Source organism: Helianthus annuus, chromosome 15 (assembly GCF_002127325.2).
Source record: "Helianthus annuus cultivar XRQ/B chromosome 15, HanXRQr2.0-SUNRISE, whole genome shotgun sequence".
NCBI lineage: Eukaryota > Viridiplantae > Streptophyta > Magnoliopsida > Asterales > Asteraceae > Helianthus > Helianthus annuus.
Window position 1 is genome coordinate 6,464,162 of NC_035447.2, and position 15,607 is coordinate 6,479,768.

General features: G+C 33.0%; 1 protein-coding gene and 1 long non-coding RNA gene across 2 annotated transcripts; both read left to right on the forward strand.

Moving 5' to 3' along the window:
* The first annotated feature begins 6,739 nt into the window (after positions 1 to 6,739).
* LOC110910331 lies at positions 6,740 to 7,967 on the forward strand. Its single transcript, XR_002576025.2, has 2 exons — positions 6,740 to 6,872; positions 7,642 to 7,967. It is a non-coding gene; the product is annotated as an uncharacterized LOC110910331 (long non-coding RNA).
* Positions 7,968 to 9,741: 1,774 nt separating this feature from the next.
* On the forward strand, positions 9,742 to 11,983 carry LOC110910330 (auxin-responsive protein IAA16). The gene is made up of 5 exons (XM_022155004.2): positions 9,742 to 10,074; positions 10,539 to 10,771; positions 10,939 to 11,074; positions 11,297 to 11,358; positions 11,579 to 11,983. The coding sequence occupies exons 1-5, from the start codon at positions 9,851 to 9,853 to the stop codon at positions 11,614 to 11,616; spliced, it is 693 nt and encodes a 230-aa protein (XP_022010696.1). The 5' UTR covers positions 9,742 to 9,850; the 3' UTR covers positions 11,617 to 11,983.
* The last annotated feature ends 3,624 nt before the right edge of the window (positions 11,984 to 15,607 follow it).

Genomic DNA, 15,607 nt, shown 5'->3' on the forward strand with positions numbered 1-15,607 from the left:
TATTTAACTGCCAATGAGACACATAATTGATCATATCTAAAGAAAACAATAACAAAACTAGGGATTAGCTGTTAGCACAAGTATATATGTTGTTTAGTATAGTGACGGATTTAGAGGAAAAATTTAGGGGTAGTTAAATAATCCTTTTTGACCTAGGTGTATAGTGTATACTAATGTTTGATTAGGGGTACCCAGTACATAAAACGCATAGGAGAAAATAGTTTGCATTAGTTTTACACTCCGCTAACAAAGTTGAGTAGTAGCCCGGGCTACCCCTAAACTTTATATACATCCGCCCCTAGCTTAGTGGTTTATTGGTATTGTGATTGCTACTCAAAAATGGTATAAGTTTAAATTCTACATATGCAAGTTGATAAGTGAGATGTAGATGTAAAAAAAAAAAATTGTTTAAGAAAAAGTATACAAGTTTACATCACTAAAAAATAAGGTTTAACTATTAAATAATAATAATAATAATAATAATAATAATAATAATCATATGATATATTACATTAATTAGATATAATATAGCCAATGTGAGGCTAGTTTACTTGACAGCTATTCTTGAGTTCGGTTCTAAACAAGGAGTAGTTTTAGACTTTTAGTTTAGGATTAATTTGATGTAAATTAAGAGTGCGTAAGCATTGTAATTAAAAAAATAGTATCTATTATAATTATTCTTACCATAATTAGAAGATATGAGTTGATTAAGTTTTTTTTTTTTTTTATATAATTATCTTTATCAATGTTCTAAAAACCGACACGATTAGAGGTAAGCTTTGTCTACATCTTATCCTCTCCAAACTCTACGAATAGTTTTGTTATTTGTGAAATTTGCTAGGTACGATTATTGTAATGTTTTTAAAACCGGTTCAAATTGACCGGTATTGCAGGTTGAACCGACTACCAGAGACATCACCGGTACGATATAGCCAAGTCCAACTAGGGTACAGGTTTATTTTTCAATCTGCCTAAAAATCTGGTATTATAAGTGCATACCGATAAACCGGTTTATACCCATATTCAAATCGAGTTTTAAACTCCCTATTATGTAAGTTTTAAATCAAAATAATTATAGAAAATCATTTCTTTTCTAAACCGAGAACTTATCAAGGTTGGAGAACTCGCTAGTCGCTAGTCGGCCGGTGAGGTAGTGACTAGCGACTACTCGGGATTATTTGGGTTAATCGGATCGGGTTTTTTATATGTAATTTTCAGTCTTATGTATACATACACACATTTTTAAAGGTAAATATTTTAATTAGCTAGATTTTAACTCTTACTTAACTCATTTTTTAAGTATACAAGATTAATTGTTGGAATTCACATGGTTTGGTTGGAAACTGGCCGGGATTTAGAGGTTTTGGCCGGAATATTCAGGTGTTTTGCCGGAATCTGTCCGGAATCCCCGATTTTTTGCTGGTCAACTAGGTCCAACTAGGCCCGACTAGTGATAAATAGATTGATTAACGAAAAATTACTCAATTACTAACCAACTAGCGATTAACGCCGACTAATCACCACCTAATCATGATTTTTACTAACGATGAAAATTATACCATAAAACTTTTACATCATAATAATCACAAATAAATTCATAAACTTTTTAATTTTAAGGGTTAAAAAAGGGTGAGCGGGCTCTCCTGTAGCTGCGCACATGGAATAGGGTTTGACTCCTGGATGACACAGTTTCACATGGGCCCCTTTCCCTCCATCTCATCACATGCCAATTGGGTCCCACTTTTGATAGAAAAAAATTATATAACCTTAAGTCTTAATTCTTAAAGGCTAAAGGCCTGAAAAAGTGAAAAGTAAAACCTTAGCATATTATACACTTGAGTTAATTGCCCGGATGGTCTCGGCGATTTCACGTTTTTTCACCTTTAGTCTTTACCATTTAAAAATAGCAGGTATACTTTATATGGTTTGTTATTTTGTTACTTGGATAGTCCCCATAGTAGATGTTAGTTAGTTTGGAAATAACAGGTATGCTCCCTATGGTTTACATTTTGTTACTCGGATAGTCCCCTGAGTAAATGTCAAGGGACTATCCGAGTAACAAAATGACAAACCATAGAAAACATACCTGCCATTTCCGAAAGGTGGGGACTAAACGTAAAAAACATGAACTTACAGGGACCATCCGAGCAATTAACTCTATACACTTTTTAAAAGACAAATTCGGTGGAAAGCTCTTTTGCCTCCTTCTTCTCTCATACTTTCATGATGTTGTAATTTTAGTCCCTTAATTTTAGTACTTTCAAAGTTTCAAAAAATGATAAATTTAGTCCCTAAATTACTACATCATTTTACAAATAGTTTGCTTTTAACATCCCAACTTTATGATAGTTTTCTTTTCAGACCCAACTTTGTTATAGTTTCCTTCTTACCTCAAAATCTTATCAACTTTTATCTTTACCTTTTCTTAGCCCTTAAGTTTAGGAAATACAATTTTTAACCATTTAACTTTTTATAAACTTTGTAAATGCGACTTTGACAACCTCGAGAGTTTTTGGCTTGACAATATAAATTCGAGTTAGTCGGGTCGCGATAATACGTTATGATTGTACGGTATAAGATTTACGTTACGTTTTGGTCCAATCGCAATGCAACTATAGCATACATTGAGTTCAATCGGATACGTCAGAACGTGCGTTTTCATATGGTTAACACATCACATAACGCTTGAACTAATTCGTTCGATATTTGCGAAGTACCCGCGCCGTAACGCGCGTGGGTCTTATTACTAGTTTTTTCATAACTCATCAACTTGATCAGCAAGTTTACAAGTTTATAACTATCTGAATATTCACCAGCCCGTTTGACATGAGATAAATGGATTAAACAAAGGGATATTGACGTCTAATAATCTCTAGTAGACGTTATTGGCCATTGGCAGTCCCACTTTTTTTATTCCCTCTGACAGTCACACCTTTCAACTATTTTTCCCCCACCGGTCCTCAGTTAAAAAAACTTAACAGAGTTAAGTTTTTTTTTCGAATTATAAACTGATGTTTTAGGACTTTTGATCAGAACGAGGATACGAGTTGAACGCTGTAAAACTTACCTTGAAATTGTGCCCCAAAACTACTAACCCATCGATACTCATGCATAACTTGGGTTGTTAAGCTTCATAAATAACTTTAAATGCTTGCAAATTAAGTCTAAGGGTGAGAGGGGCACTCCCCTCTTAGGGGAGTCCCCTCTTATGGGAGTCCCCTCTCTTACGCACACCCAATCAGGTTATGCCACGTCAACTCCCCTCTTAAACTCCCCTCGCACCCCAATTTGATGGCGGCACTCCCCTATTAGGTGACTTGTTTTTTTATTCAAAAAAAATGTTGATTGGTTGAAAATGAGGGTGGCCCCACCTTTTTCTCTCTCCTTCTTCGATGAACAAGCCCCGAACAAACCCACCGATTTGGGTCCCCTCTTGGATGGCGGCACCCATCCCGCTCGGCTACTTCCCTCCCCGCATGGGGTCACCGAGGGTGCCCCCCTCACCCTAAGCAAAAAAACTAAACTACTGAACGGTCAACATGTTATGAACGCAATAAACTTTATCATTACCAGATTATCTCATTTAATTCGTTAACGAGTTAACTTGACACGCTCACTCTGTCACCTATAATCAATCTGTCTAATTTGATTAGTATATTTAGCATAACATCATGTTACCAATTGTATTTTTATTAATAATAGGGGTTAGGATATAATAGAAAGTTTATTTGGTTAACAAGGCTAGCAAGTAATCTTGACCATCCATTTATTTAATCAATGGCTAAGATTAAATGATGGAAATTGAAGGGAAGAAAAGAGGCGCGTGAGTTTGTTTAGGGGCATTCTATTCAATCCAAGGCAATAGTTTCTCTCTCATCCAATCCCCCCCCCCCATTTTTTAAACGCTAATAACTCTTTTATACGACATTATTTTTTTTATAAAAATTGCACAAAAAAACGAGCGTTTTTTTATCTTTAAAACGAGTATACTATTGCTATATTTTGAAAAAAAAAAATTCTAAAACCCAGTTGCGTAAAACGCAATATAAAAAACTTAGTTGCGTAAAACGCAATGGAAAAAAAAAACCTAAAAAATGACATTTTCCTAAAACACAATGCGCAAAAAACACAAAAAAAATGTCTTATTTGTAAAACGTAATGGCCAGAAAACGCAAAGAAATGTTTTATTTATAAAACGCAATAGCCTCAAAACACAAAAGAAAGTGTACTTTCTAAAACGCAATGAACTGAAAACACATAAAAATGTGTTTTACAATGCACCAAAAACACAAAGAAATGTCTTATTTCTAAAACGCAATGGCCAGAAAACACTTAAAATGTCTGTTTTCTAAAACGCAATTGACTGAAAACATATAAAATGTGTTTTTACCTAAAACGCAATCCACAAAAAACACAAATAAATGTCTTATTTATAAAACGCAATGGCCAGAAAACACATAAAAATGTCTCCTTTCTAAAACGCAATGGCCTAAAAAATTGTATTTTACCTAAAACGTAATGGACTGAAAACACCTAAAATTGTGTTTTACCTAAAACGCAATGACTAAAAACACTTCAAAAATGTGTTTTTCTAAAACGCAATGGCTAGAAAACAAATAAAAATGTCTTAGTTCTAAAACGCAATGGCCTAAAAACACCAAAGAAACTGTTCTCTCTCTAAAACGCATTGAACTATGACAATAGTTTTGTCTGTGAATTGTCTGAACCAGGAAGTAGAGATCAAAAGGTTGTCTACGAATGCAGTTTTGCAGAGGCAATTTACATAAAATTAAATGTTCTTATGCATTTTTATTAAAGTAATTCAACCCCAGCCAGGGGCTCTGCCCCTTGGACCCCGCCAGGGGCTGCCGCCCCTGGGACCCTGCTACCAGGGGCGCTGCCCCCGGACCCTCGCCAAGACCGTAAAACGCAATGACTAAATCAAAAACCCAGATCATAAAAATGAAATTAAAGAATTTCTTACATGGATCGAAGCCGATTTCTTCAACGATTTACGAAATTTGAATGATTCAAACACTTATCAGCGACGGATCGAGTGATTATCTTCAAAATCACCCGAAAAAACGAGATTTTGTATGAAATTAAACTGGGTTTTCTTCAAAATCGCACAGTAATGTAGTGATTATTGAGATAGAAAGTGAAGAAATATTTGAATATGATGGATTTTGAAAATGATGGGTTTTGAAGTTACTGGGAAGAAGAATGAAAAAGAAAGGATAAGATTGACTAAAATATCATTTCTCTTTATTTTAAATTTTGCTATATATCCTAATTCTATTGCTTTCTATCATTTCTAAACAAAATAAACTTTCTATTTGATTCTAACCCTAATAATAGATTTGTTACTACTTGATGTTCTTGTTTTCGGTAATCTTTATCTTTTTATATAATGTAACATTATTCATTCTTTTATAACTTTTATAATAAATAAAGCTAGAACATTCAACCATTTGAACATCTTTACTACACTTATTCATACCGCTAATTATTACTTAATAATTGTTTTTTAATTAATTTGTCTTTCTCTTAAAATAGGTTGGGAAACTTAGATCAGATGGTTTCTTACTTAACGTTCACGTTTTAAAATCTTCATTTAAATTTTCTTTTAATAACTTAAAAGTCATGGGATTATATACAGTAGTGAAGCTTGAAAATTTTCACCGGAGGATCGTAACTCACGGGACCTAAAAATTCTATATAAGTAAAAGAAAATCTATAAAACGGGGGGTCGAAAACGTATATACCTAAAAAATTCTATACGAAAAGTACATACGTAACACTACTCTTTATATATATATATATATAGTGAAGAGTTCAAATGAGAAGAAATTTTTTCTAAGAAGAAAAAAAAAAGAAGAAATTTCAACAAATAAGAATGTTTTATTTTACTTCATTTAATATAAGTATTTAATGTTACTATAAGGTACATTAGTAAATCTACATAGATCATTAATTTGTAGTCTCACTTATTAATAGTTAACTACATTAATTTTTTTGTAACATATCTTCAAAATATATATTTTTTCAAAAAAATAAAATAAAATAATTTAAAGTGTAAGATAAATTACGATATGTGTAGGATAAATTTCAACGTGCAGGATAAATTTCGAAATATGTATGATAACTTTTGATGTGTGTAGGCAAAAAAACTTAGTGTGGAGGATAATAGTCTTTATGACTAATTAATTAGTCAAAGATAATAATAAATGAGATAAGTGAAAAAACTATTTAATGTTTTACAAAATTACCCCTTTGTTTTTTTTTCTTCTCAATAAAATTTTCTTCTCAAATGAACCTTCCCCTATATATATATATATATATATATATATATATATATATATATATATAGGGTGAGGTTATTGTAAAAAAGGTGTTTTTTGTGAGAAGGGTAAGAAAGAATCTAAGCCATTAGATCTTTAATCTAATGGTTGAGATCTTAATGGCAATCTTGTAAATAGTATTATGAAAATTTATGACTGATTTGACTATTTAGGGGTATTATAGGGCTTTCACCATTATTCAAAACAATAACCGTATCTCTTATAACTCCAAACCTCCACAAATTGCGAAAGATACGGACCATAAATCAGGGTGTTCTTCAGCAAAAAGATTTGATCCGATTTCAAATCCAATCAACCCTGAATAGCAGATTCTTCAACTCGTAGTTATCTCGTTCAAGTGTCATTGTGTTTTGTCTTTCGTTTTTTATCAGAATTGTAGAAGAACATATTGGGAACCAGGATGAAGAAGATAAGTGAGGGTTCTTCAACCGCTCGGAGAACACTACACACTGGGCCAGAAAAAAACGCCGGCGAAGAAGAAATCAAAAACCCTAGTTAAAAAACACAAAGGTTCGTTTTTTTTGTTTCGATGATTTGGGGATATAACATAATGTGTTTGGAATTTAATCCCAAACGAACTGATTTAATGGTGTTAATAAAAAAACTAGGGTTCTGAAAACATGGTTGATGATAATTGTGATTTCTGATTGTCATAGAGTGTTATTTTACATTGTTGTTGGGTTGTTGTGTGAACCAGAGGTTTCTGATAATTTTGTGAATATGATGATGGTAATGGTGTTTTGTTAGTATAAATGAGGATATATGGTGTTTTATATAAAGGTGTTTTATTTATGTTGGTTGTTGATGAGCAGGGTGTTTTTTTAAATATCATGATATATTGTTCATGTCTAGTTTGATATGGTGATGCATGGTGTTTTTAAAAAAATTGTGGTATTATATGGTGTTTTTAAACATATGTAAGGTGTTATTTATTCTATTGTTTACAGTTATGGTGTTATATGGTGTTATTAAGTAGTTTCGGTTGAAGATAAGATTTATGGCTGTATGTATGGTGTTATTTATAATATTACATGGTGTTTTGTTAGGCTTGGGGTTGAAAATATGAAATTCTTGATTTGAATGGTGTTATACATGTTGTTGCTGGCCTATATGGTGTTATATGGTGTTGTTAAACATAATATGGTTTGTATGGTGTTTTTAAACATACTAAGTAATTAAAATATTGGTGTTATTTATAATGCTACATGGTGTTTTGTTCCTTGCCTATATGGTGTTATATGGTGTTGTTAAACATAATATGGTTTTGTATGCTTGCCAGGTGAAGATATGATTTATGTTTGCATGTATGGTGTTAAAGTTGTTTGAACGGGGCCAAGCAGAACGAGAAGTACAAGAATACGCACTTTTGGACGAGGATGAAAGGGTGAGTATGGAAGACAATGCAAATCGATCAGATTGCTGAAAGGTTGGGGGCTGCCGTGTAGGTGGACAGCAAAAAAAGTTAAACTTTTTGTTAGAAGACAAACTTTTTGGGAAATTTAGATTATACGATGTGTTAGCGTTTTGGCAAAGTTGTGATTATGGTATAATTTGACTATGTAAAGACTGATTACAATCGTAAGCTGTTTCTGTTTTACACCTTTTTATTCTGGTGTTTTAATGAATTTATATTGCGATTTTCGTCACAAAAAGAATGTGTATTGTTAATTATGTATAAAAACAAATAACACCATTAACCTTGCAGCATACATAATAAAACACTCTGAACAAAAATTAACAGCACTGGTTAACAAAAAAATTCTGTGTGCATACAAATAACACCATTAAACTTGAAACATACATAATAAAACACCCTGAAGCCATTGCATACTTCTGATAAAAGAGGAATGCATTGTTCACCGTATCAAAGGTCATCTTATCCTTCGGCTTAAACGATTCATCTACCTTCGGTAAATAAGTCCTCTTACCGGAGTTTGGAGACACATGTAGTTTCCCAACCGGCTGATAAGTATGAAAGCCTGCGAAAAAAGTAAAATTGAATGATTATAGAATAAAAAACACCACAAAATAATACGTAGAAAATAACACCACAAAACAACAAATCAACTTTATAAAAATAAACTGTTATAAAAAACACCCTCCATTTAGATGAAAAAACACCATGTACGTATAAAAACCTGTAAATAATATCACATGAAAAAAAACCATGAAAAACCCTGTAAATAACATCACATGTAAAAAAACACCATGCCTGATATAAAAAAACACAAACCAACTTCAACTTCACTAAATATACACAAAAAACACCATGCACATATAAAACACCCTGCAAGGGTTACACGTGGTGTCATTACAAAAATTACATATAGTAAAGTAACACACATGCAAAAACACCATACACTATACATTGTAACAGAGCAAAAACACCACACCTAATATGCAAAAACTCCCATACAAAAAAACACCATACAAAGTTACGAACTGGTGTTCTTGAAAATTCGAAACATACCAGATGATTGAAAAATTGACAATTACAATTAAACAAGCTGGTGTTCCTGAATATTGATTACAATTACATAATAAACAAAAAAAAAAACAAATCATGAATTACCTTGATCGTTGTTCTCCATGAAGAAATAAAATACGAATCAGATTAAAGATTGTATGCGTATGGAATCTGTATGCGTATAGAGGATGAGATTTTATAATGATTTAGAGGATGAGATTTTAAAACGATTTAGATGATGAGATTTTATAATGATTTAGATGATAATTATATTCAAAATCGAATTCCCTAAAAAATCTCAGAAAAATCGGTTACAAAAGATTTATCCTTAATTAGATTTATTGGTATAATTACTAATATAACCTTGATCTAATCTAATTAATATGGAATGATCTAATCTATATATATATATATATATATATATATATATATATATATAGAGGACCGCTAGAATGAGAACCACCTCGAGTTGTAAGAACCGCGAGAACCACACCATCCGGGTCGCCGTTTACCACGATTTTTTTTTTACAACTAAATGTGTGTATTATAAACACAGCCGTAAAAAAAATTTAAACGCCCCCCCGAGGGGGTAGTTTTTTACACCACAAGTTTGGTGTTTTTATTTTTTTTTTCTTTTTTCTTTTTTTTTTTACACCAAACTTGTGGTGTAAAAAACTACCCCCTCCGGGGGGGGGGGGGGGGGGGGGGCTTTTATAATTTTTTTTTTACGGCTGTGTTTATAATACACACATCTAGTTGTAAAAAAAAAATCGTGGTAAACGGCGACCCGGATGGTGTGGTTCTCGCGGTTCTTACAACTCGGGGTGGTTCTCATTTTAGCGCAATTCTATATATATATATATATATATATATATATATATATATATAACTTTGCTCTTCTTTTTACTGTTTCAAGATATATGAAAATAATATACTATAAAATTATTGGCACAATGATTTGCCCATTTTATTGTGTGAATCCAACACTCACTACCATCACAACTGAGAGATAGAGAGAAACATGTCATTTGACGAGACGGAGTTACGACTAGGACTACCCGGCAACGGCGGTGAAGGCGGAGATGCTGCGGTGCACACCAACGGAAAAAGAGGCTACGATGAGACCGTCATGGACTTGAAGCTCAAACTCTCATCAGATGATCAAGAAAGTACCAAAAATGATCAAGACAAGAAGCTTTTCTCCACCACCATTGGTACCGGTTGCTCCGTTAACCCGCCCGCCAAGTAAGTTTTCCAAGTTGGGTTGTTCACTAGTTCAGCTAAGCTAAGTTGAGCCCGAACCTGTGACAGCTCGGGCTCAGCTTGAATTCCAGAGGAAGGAGAAGTTGTAACAAGATTTCCGTAAGTGAACCAGCAAAAGGATCATGACCGGCACACCGAACCTTGTTAACAAGTGTTCATGCTCATGATGACACAATAATAAATAATAACCCTTGACACCTACTGAGCTGAAATTTTAGCGTAGAAAATATCTCGGTTTAATATCTAGTAGTGTCTAAACCGAGCTCAAATTTTGGCTCGAGCTCAGCTCTTTAAACAATTTTTTTTTAGTTTTTTTTTTCTTTTCAAGCGAGTTACAAACCACGAGCTATTTACTTTTTTTTTTTTTTTGCTAAAAGTAACAATATCTTAACTGAATTATATATATATATAACACTTATTTTGTACATTATTGTAATGAACTATAGGGCACAAGTGGTGGGTTGGCCACCGGTGAGATCATACCGGAAAAACATGCTGTCGGTACAAAAGAAGAGTGGCATCCGCCGCAACGAGGAAGCTGCGGGTGGTGGCGGTGCGGCGTTTGTGAAAGTGAGCATGGATGGAGCTCCATACCTCCGGAAAGTTGACCTGAAAATGTACAAAAGTTATCAAGATCTCTCTGATGCTTTGGGCAATATGTTCAGTTCCTTCACTATTGGTAATTAATTAATTAATTAACTAATTAGTAGTAGTTATTTTATAGTTTTTTTAAGACGTGAGATTCGAACTTGAGACCTCTGATGTGTTTTAGAAAATGTTTTTAACTTTTATTAAGTAACTAACATTTTTTATTAATTAATTTTGATACGGAAACTATTTATGTAGGTACCTGTGGATCACACGGGTTGAAAGATTTCATGAACGAGAGCAAGTTAATGGATCTTTTGAACAATTCCGACTACGTTCCAACCTACGAAGATAAAGACGGGGATTGGATGCTCGTCGGAGACGTTCCCTGGGAGTAATTTTTCGTTTAATGATATAATAACTATTTACGTGATAAACAGTGTCAGAATCAGAACTTATTAATTATTTGGTGTCAAACTCGTGTTTTTCTTAGAAGTAAATTAGATTTTATTAAAAATAAATTATGACAGATTTCAGTGACTGATGATAAACAAAAAGAATTATAACACTTATTAGTTACCTTATATTCAACATTTATTTATTTATGTTTTATCAGGATGTTCGTTGATTCATGCAAGCGTTTACGTATAATGAAAGGGAAGGAAGCCATCGGACTTGGTAAATCTTTTTATAGTAATTAAATTTTTGATTAATAATAGAAAAATTACATAAGAATAATGTCATGTAAACGGGCAATAAGCTGCGCCGCAAACCTCCTTTTAATAATATGTTTTTTTTTTTTACTTTTTGTAAGGAAATTATAAAAAAAATTGTATGTTAAACTTCAATAATATGTTATATGAATACATAACAAGTGTGTTTTAAATGAAATTTTTAGCACCGAGGGCTATGGAGAAATGCAAGAACAGACGCTAAACTCGACGAACAAACTCAACCGCGACATCTTGCTTGTTCGGTCTTTGTGTGGCATGCAACATCAAGTATAGTGCGCGATGGAATGAGCAGACGATACGGTTCGTGTTTGTACTTATTGTTTTATAATAAACTCTTTATCTGGATTGGGAACTTGATTGTTGGTTATATTGTGAGGGTAATGTGTATTTATAAACTTGGGTGATTGAAATTCATGGACATAAATAGGCAAGAGACCAATAAATATCATTAGTATGTTCTATGTACTACCAAATCTAAGGTTTTTAACCTTTGTTTTGGTGATTTGTTGTAGTATTATGTTTAATAATCTATGTAACTCATGTTGTGAAGTACATGTTATTTTCATGTAGGTAATTTAATGTTAGAATCTAATAATATGCTTAGTTTTCTAATTATCATGCAATCAGTGTTTTGAAAACCAGACCGGCTGACTAGACAAGCATGGTCAACCAATTAAAGTGAGGACAATCAGCGTCACATGTTTACTTATGAGTTAATGGAGCGGAAACAAATGAATCAGCCGGTTCTAAACAAGACAAACCGGTGAAAGCCGGTGAATGTATCATCAGAGCAACCGATTTGTCAGCCAGTCTAGTTTCAGCACTAATACGATTTCTAGTTCATATGATCTAGAAATCGTGTATTAGACTGGTTTATTTATAGGATCTTGTTAACGGAATTTGGTAAAAAAAAAAATAAGTGACAATTAAGTTAGTTAGAATACCATATCTAATTAGTTTGACATATCATATGTTATATTTGTTGTCTTATCTTAGTTCACATATACCATGAATCGTTGAATCTAGAATATTAATGCATGATAGATGCTTATTTCTTATCTTTTGAATGTAACGAATAAGTATGGGAAAAATACGACATAATTAATATGACAGGTTTAAATGACAAAATATGATATGATTTTGATTTATTTTTTTATAGCCTTTTGTGAGACATGAACATGTGAATGTCAATGTTGGGGCATGCATTTATTTGGGTTGGTCGGTCCATGAATAATGTAATTTGAATGAAGTTTAATTCGAAAGAAGACACGCATTTAATAATTAAGGTTTTTTATTTTATTAAACTTGCTTAAATTCATATTTGGAGACTTAAGATTAAAAAACAAAGTGGGATTATCATGTAGATTTTGTTATTATTTTTTAAAAAGTAAGGCAATAAGATTAAAAAAAGGATTAAAAAACAAAGTGGGATTATCATGTAGATTTTGTTATTATTTTTTAAAAAGTAAGGCAATAAAATTAAGAATTTTATCATCTTTAATTTAAGTATAGTATTACTACAAAATTTTGATTATTGTTTTAAGAAAATGTAGATTGCTATATGTGGTAACATGCGTAATTTTATATACATAATTGTTCGTAATTATATACATGTTGGGTAATTATTTATATACTTGCGTAAAAAGTTATATATGTTGTATAATTTGTGTATAATTATGGGGCGACATATATACCTATCGCCCCAAGACACATGTTGCGTCATGGACTCATGGTAGCTCTCGCTCCATATATATGTGTTCAATAACTCATGTAATTTTATTTGCTATTAAAACCACTGATCGGTGTACACGCAAATTCAACTATTCAAGTTGGTTTGTTTCTTTGTTTCAATCATCAATTGCACAAGACTAGATGTACTCTTTTAAGTTGGCAAACATTGTATTTTCTTTCAAATTATTAATATAGACTTAAAATTTCTACCGGTGAGACTTTGAAAAACACGTACATGTAACACTAAAAACCTTTTTACTACGGGTTCGACCAAACCCGTACCCTTCTACGTGCCTACGCCTAATGCCAACTAATATATTGCACTCTTATATACTTCCAAAAGTTACAGACTAATCTAACCTGTTTTGAATCCTCAAGAAGATACCAAACCCGGTTTTAAGTTTACTTTTATCAACTCTTTGCTTTATAATTTGAATAAAAATCACACGGGTATGTTACTATCGCCTACTGTTTATTGGTCTACTGGTATTAGGTCTTTATCGTCATGAAAGTGATTCGACTTCAACGACTTCCACAAAATAAGCAATTGATGGATTTTAAAGGCAGATATTTGTGGTTGTATTTTTTGTTAAAAAGGTAATATATTATTTCTTATAATTAAAAAAAAATGATTTTGGCCTGTAGAGTGCAAGTGTCCATAATGGTGCTGAAACCCATGCAACTACTAAATAACAAGAATCCAAAGGTATAGCCGTATAGGTCTCTTGATCTGAATCATATGAATTATATATTGGAAGTTATAACTAAAAACTCATTAGATTGTTAGAAATTAAATTACCCATCAATTAATTATCAACTTTGGTTATACAATAGTTACCAACTTTGGTGATTAGCAGAAGGATGCCATTTGCACCAATAGGTTTTTTTTTTTTTTTTTTTGAAAAGAGAACTTCATTAAAAACACACCTCCGACCCAAACGGGCAAAAGGCAATACACAACAAACACCCCCGACCCAAACGGGCAAAGGGCAGGAAATTACAACATATACATCGGATATTTACACCACTCACCCCAACTAATACTATTACAAGACGTTCTATTTTTAAACCAATCAAAACCTCTCGATTTAATCTCCCTAACAAACTACTGCGGACTACGGTTGATTTTCTTGAAGACCAGTTCGTTCCTACCTTTCCAAATAACCCAGCAGCAAATAATAACCAAACCTTGAATGATTTTCTTGGCTTTTTTTCCAACTTGAGAATAGTTATGAATATCCAATATGTCTTTGAAGTCGAAAATAAATATCGGTGGAATTTTACACCACACACTTATTCCCGCCCAGACCCGCGTCGTCATAGAACATGCTGTGAAAAGATGCTCCACCGTTTCCTCAAACTCGTTACAAAAAGGACACAAAACATATATAATATCAACATTTCTTCTTCTTAAATTCACTCTCGTAGCAAGTCTATCCAAATTACCTCTCCAAGCCACAATGTTGCATTTAATAGGCACCCATTTACACCATTCAAAATTAGGAAGCTGACTATTACCCCTTTCGTTGATTAAAGCCGTTTTAACCATCTTCACCGAAAATCCGTCTTGGCTATCTTCATTCCAGGCCCACCTATCCTTAGAATTGTTAAGGATCACCTTATTTAAGGTCTCTCTGCATTCCTGCCACTCCTTAATCTCCACGTCCGACTCTGGCAATCTAGACCAGTACCAATTGAACCCGCCAATTCCCCTGTTCCTCTCCATCCTGTCTGCGACCCTGCAAGATTTAAACAAATCCAACCCGAACAAGTGTGGCCATCTATCCATAAAAGGCCTATCTCCCTCCCATGTGTCAATCCAGAACCTAATATCCTCCCCATTCCCAACCTTACCCATAATAAAATGTTTAACACCCTTCCCTTTGATTTTAATAAGGTTAAACGATTTAACGATATTTTTCCAACACCCTCCCAGCTTACCATTACAAGGAAGAAAACTTCTCTGATTCACATTACCATGACAAGCATCAACCACTTTCCTCCATAAGTTTTGATTTTCCACCCTGTATCTCCACCCGCATTTGACTAAAAGAGCCTCATTAACCTCTTTAATGCGACTTATACCCAACCCTCCTTTAGATTTAGGCCACGTCACCCAATCCCAATCTACCCAATTCATTTTAATAACATCGTTTGACCCTGCCCAGAGAAATTTTCTCATTTTTGCTTCCAACATCTTAATGACCCCAACAGGAATTTTATACAGCGACAAGTAATAGATAGGGAGGCTTTCCATCACTGAGTTAATATAGGTGTTCTATATAACTTTTTTTTATTTGGTATATCTTTACATACACATTTTACAACCTTTTATTGTGTGTGATATATTTACTTTTCTTTCCTTAGAATATTAGCAAAAATACAAACTAACTCTTAGGGTTTAGTTTGAATTTTAATAAACTTTGTACTTTATAAATTTATTTAACGAATTAACTTTATAA

Coding starts and splice junctions, on each gene's coding strand:
- LOC110910330 (XM_022155004.2), top strand. CDS start 9,851: ATGTCATTTGACGAGACGGAGTTACGACTAGGACTACCCGGCAACGGC. Junction 10,075..10,538: donor TCCGTTAACCCGCCCGCCAA/GTAAGTTTTCCA, acceptor AATGAACTATAG/GGCACAAGTGGTGGGTTGGC. Junction 10,772..10,938: donor GTTCAGTTCCTTCACTATTG/GTAATTAATTAA, acceptor CTATTTATGTAG/GTACCTGTGGATCACACGGG.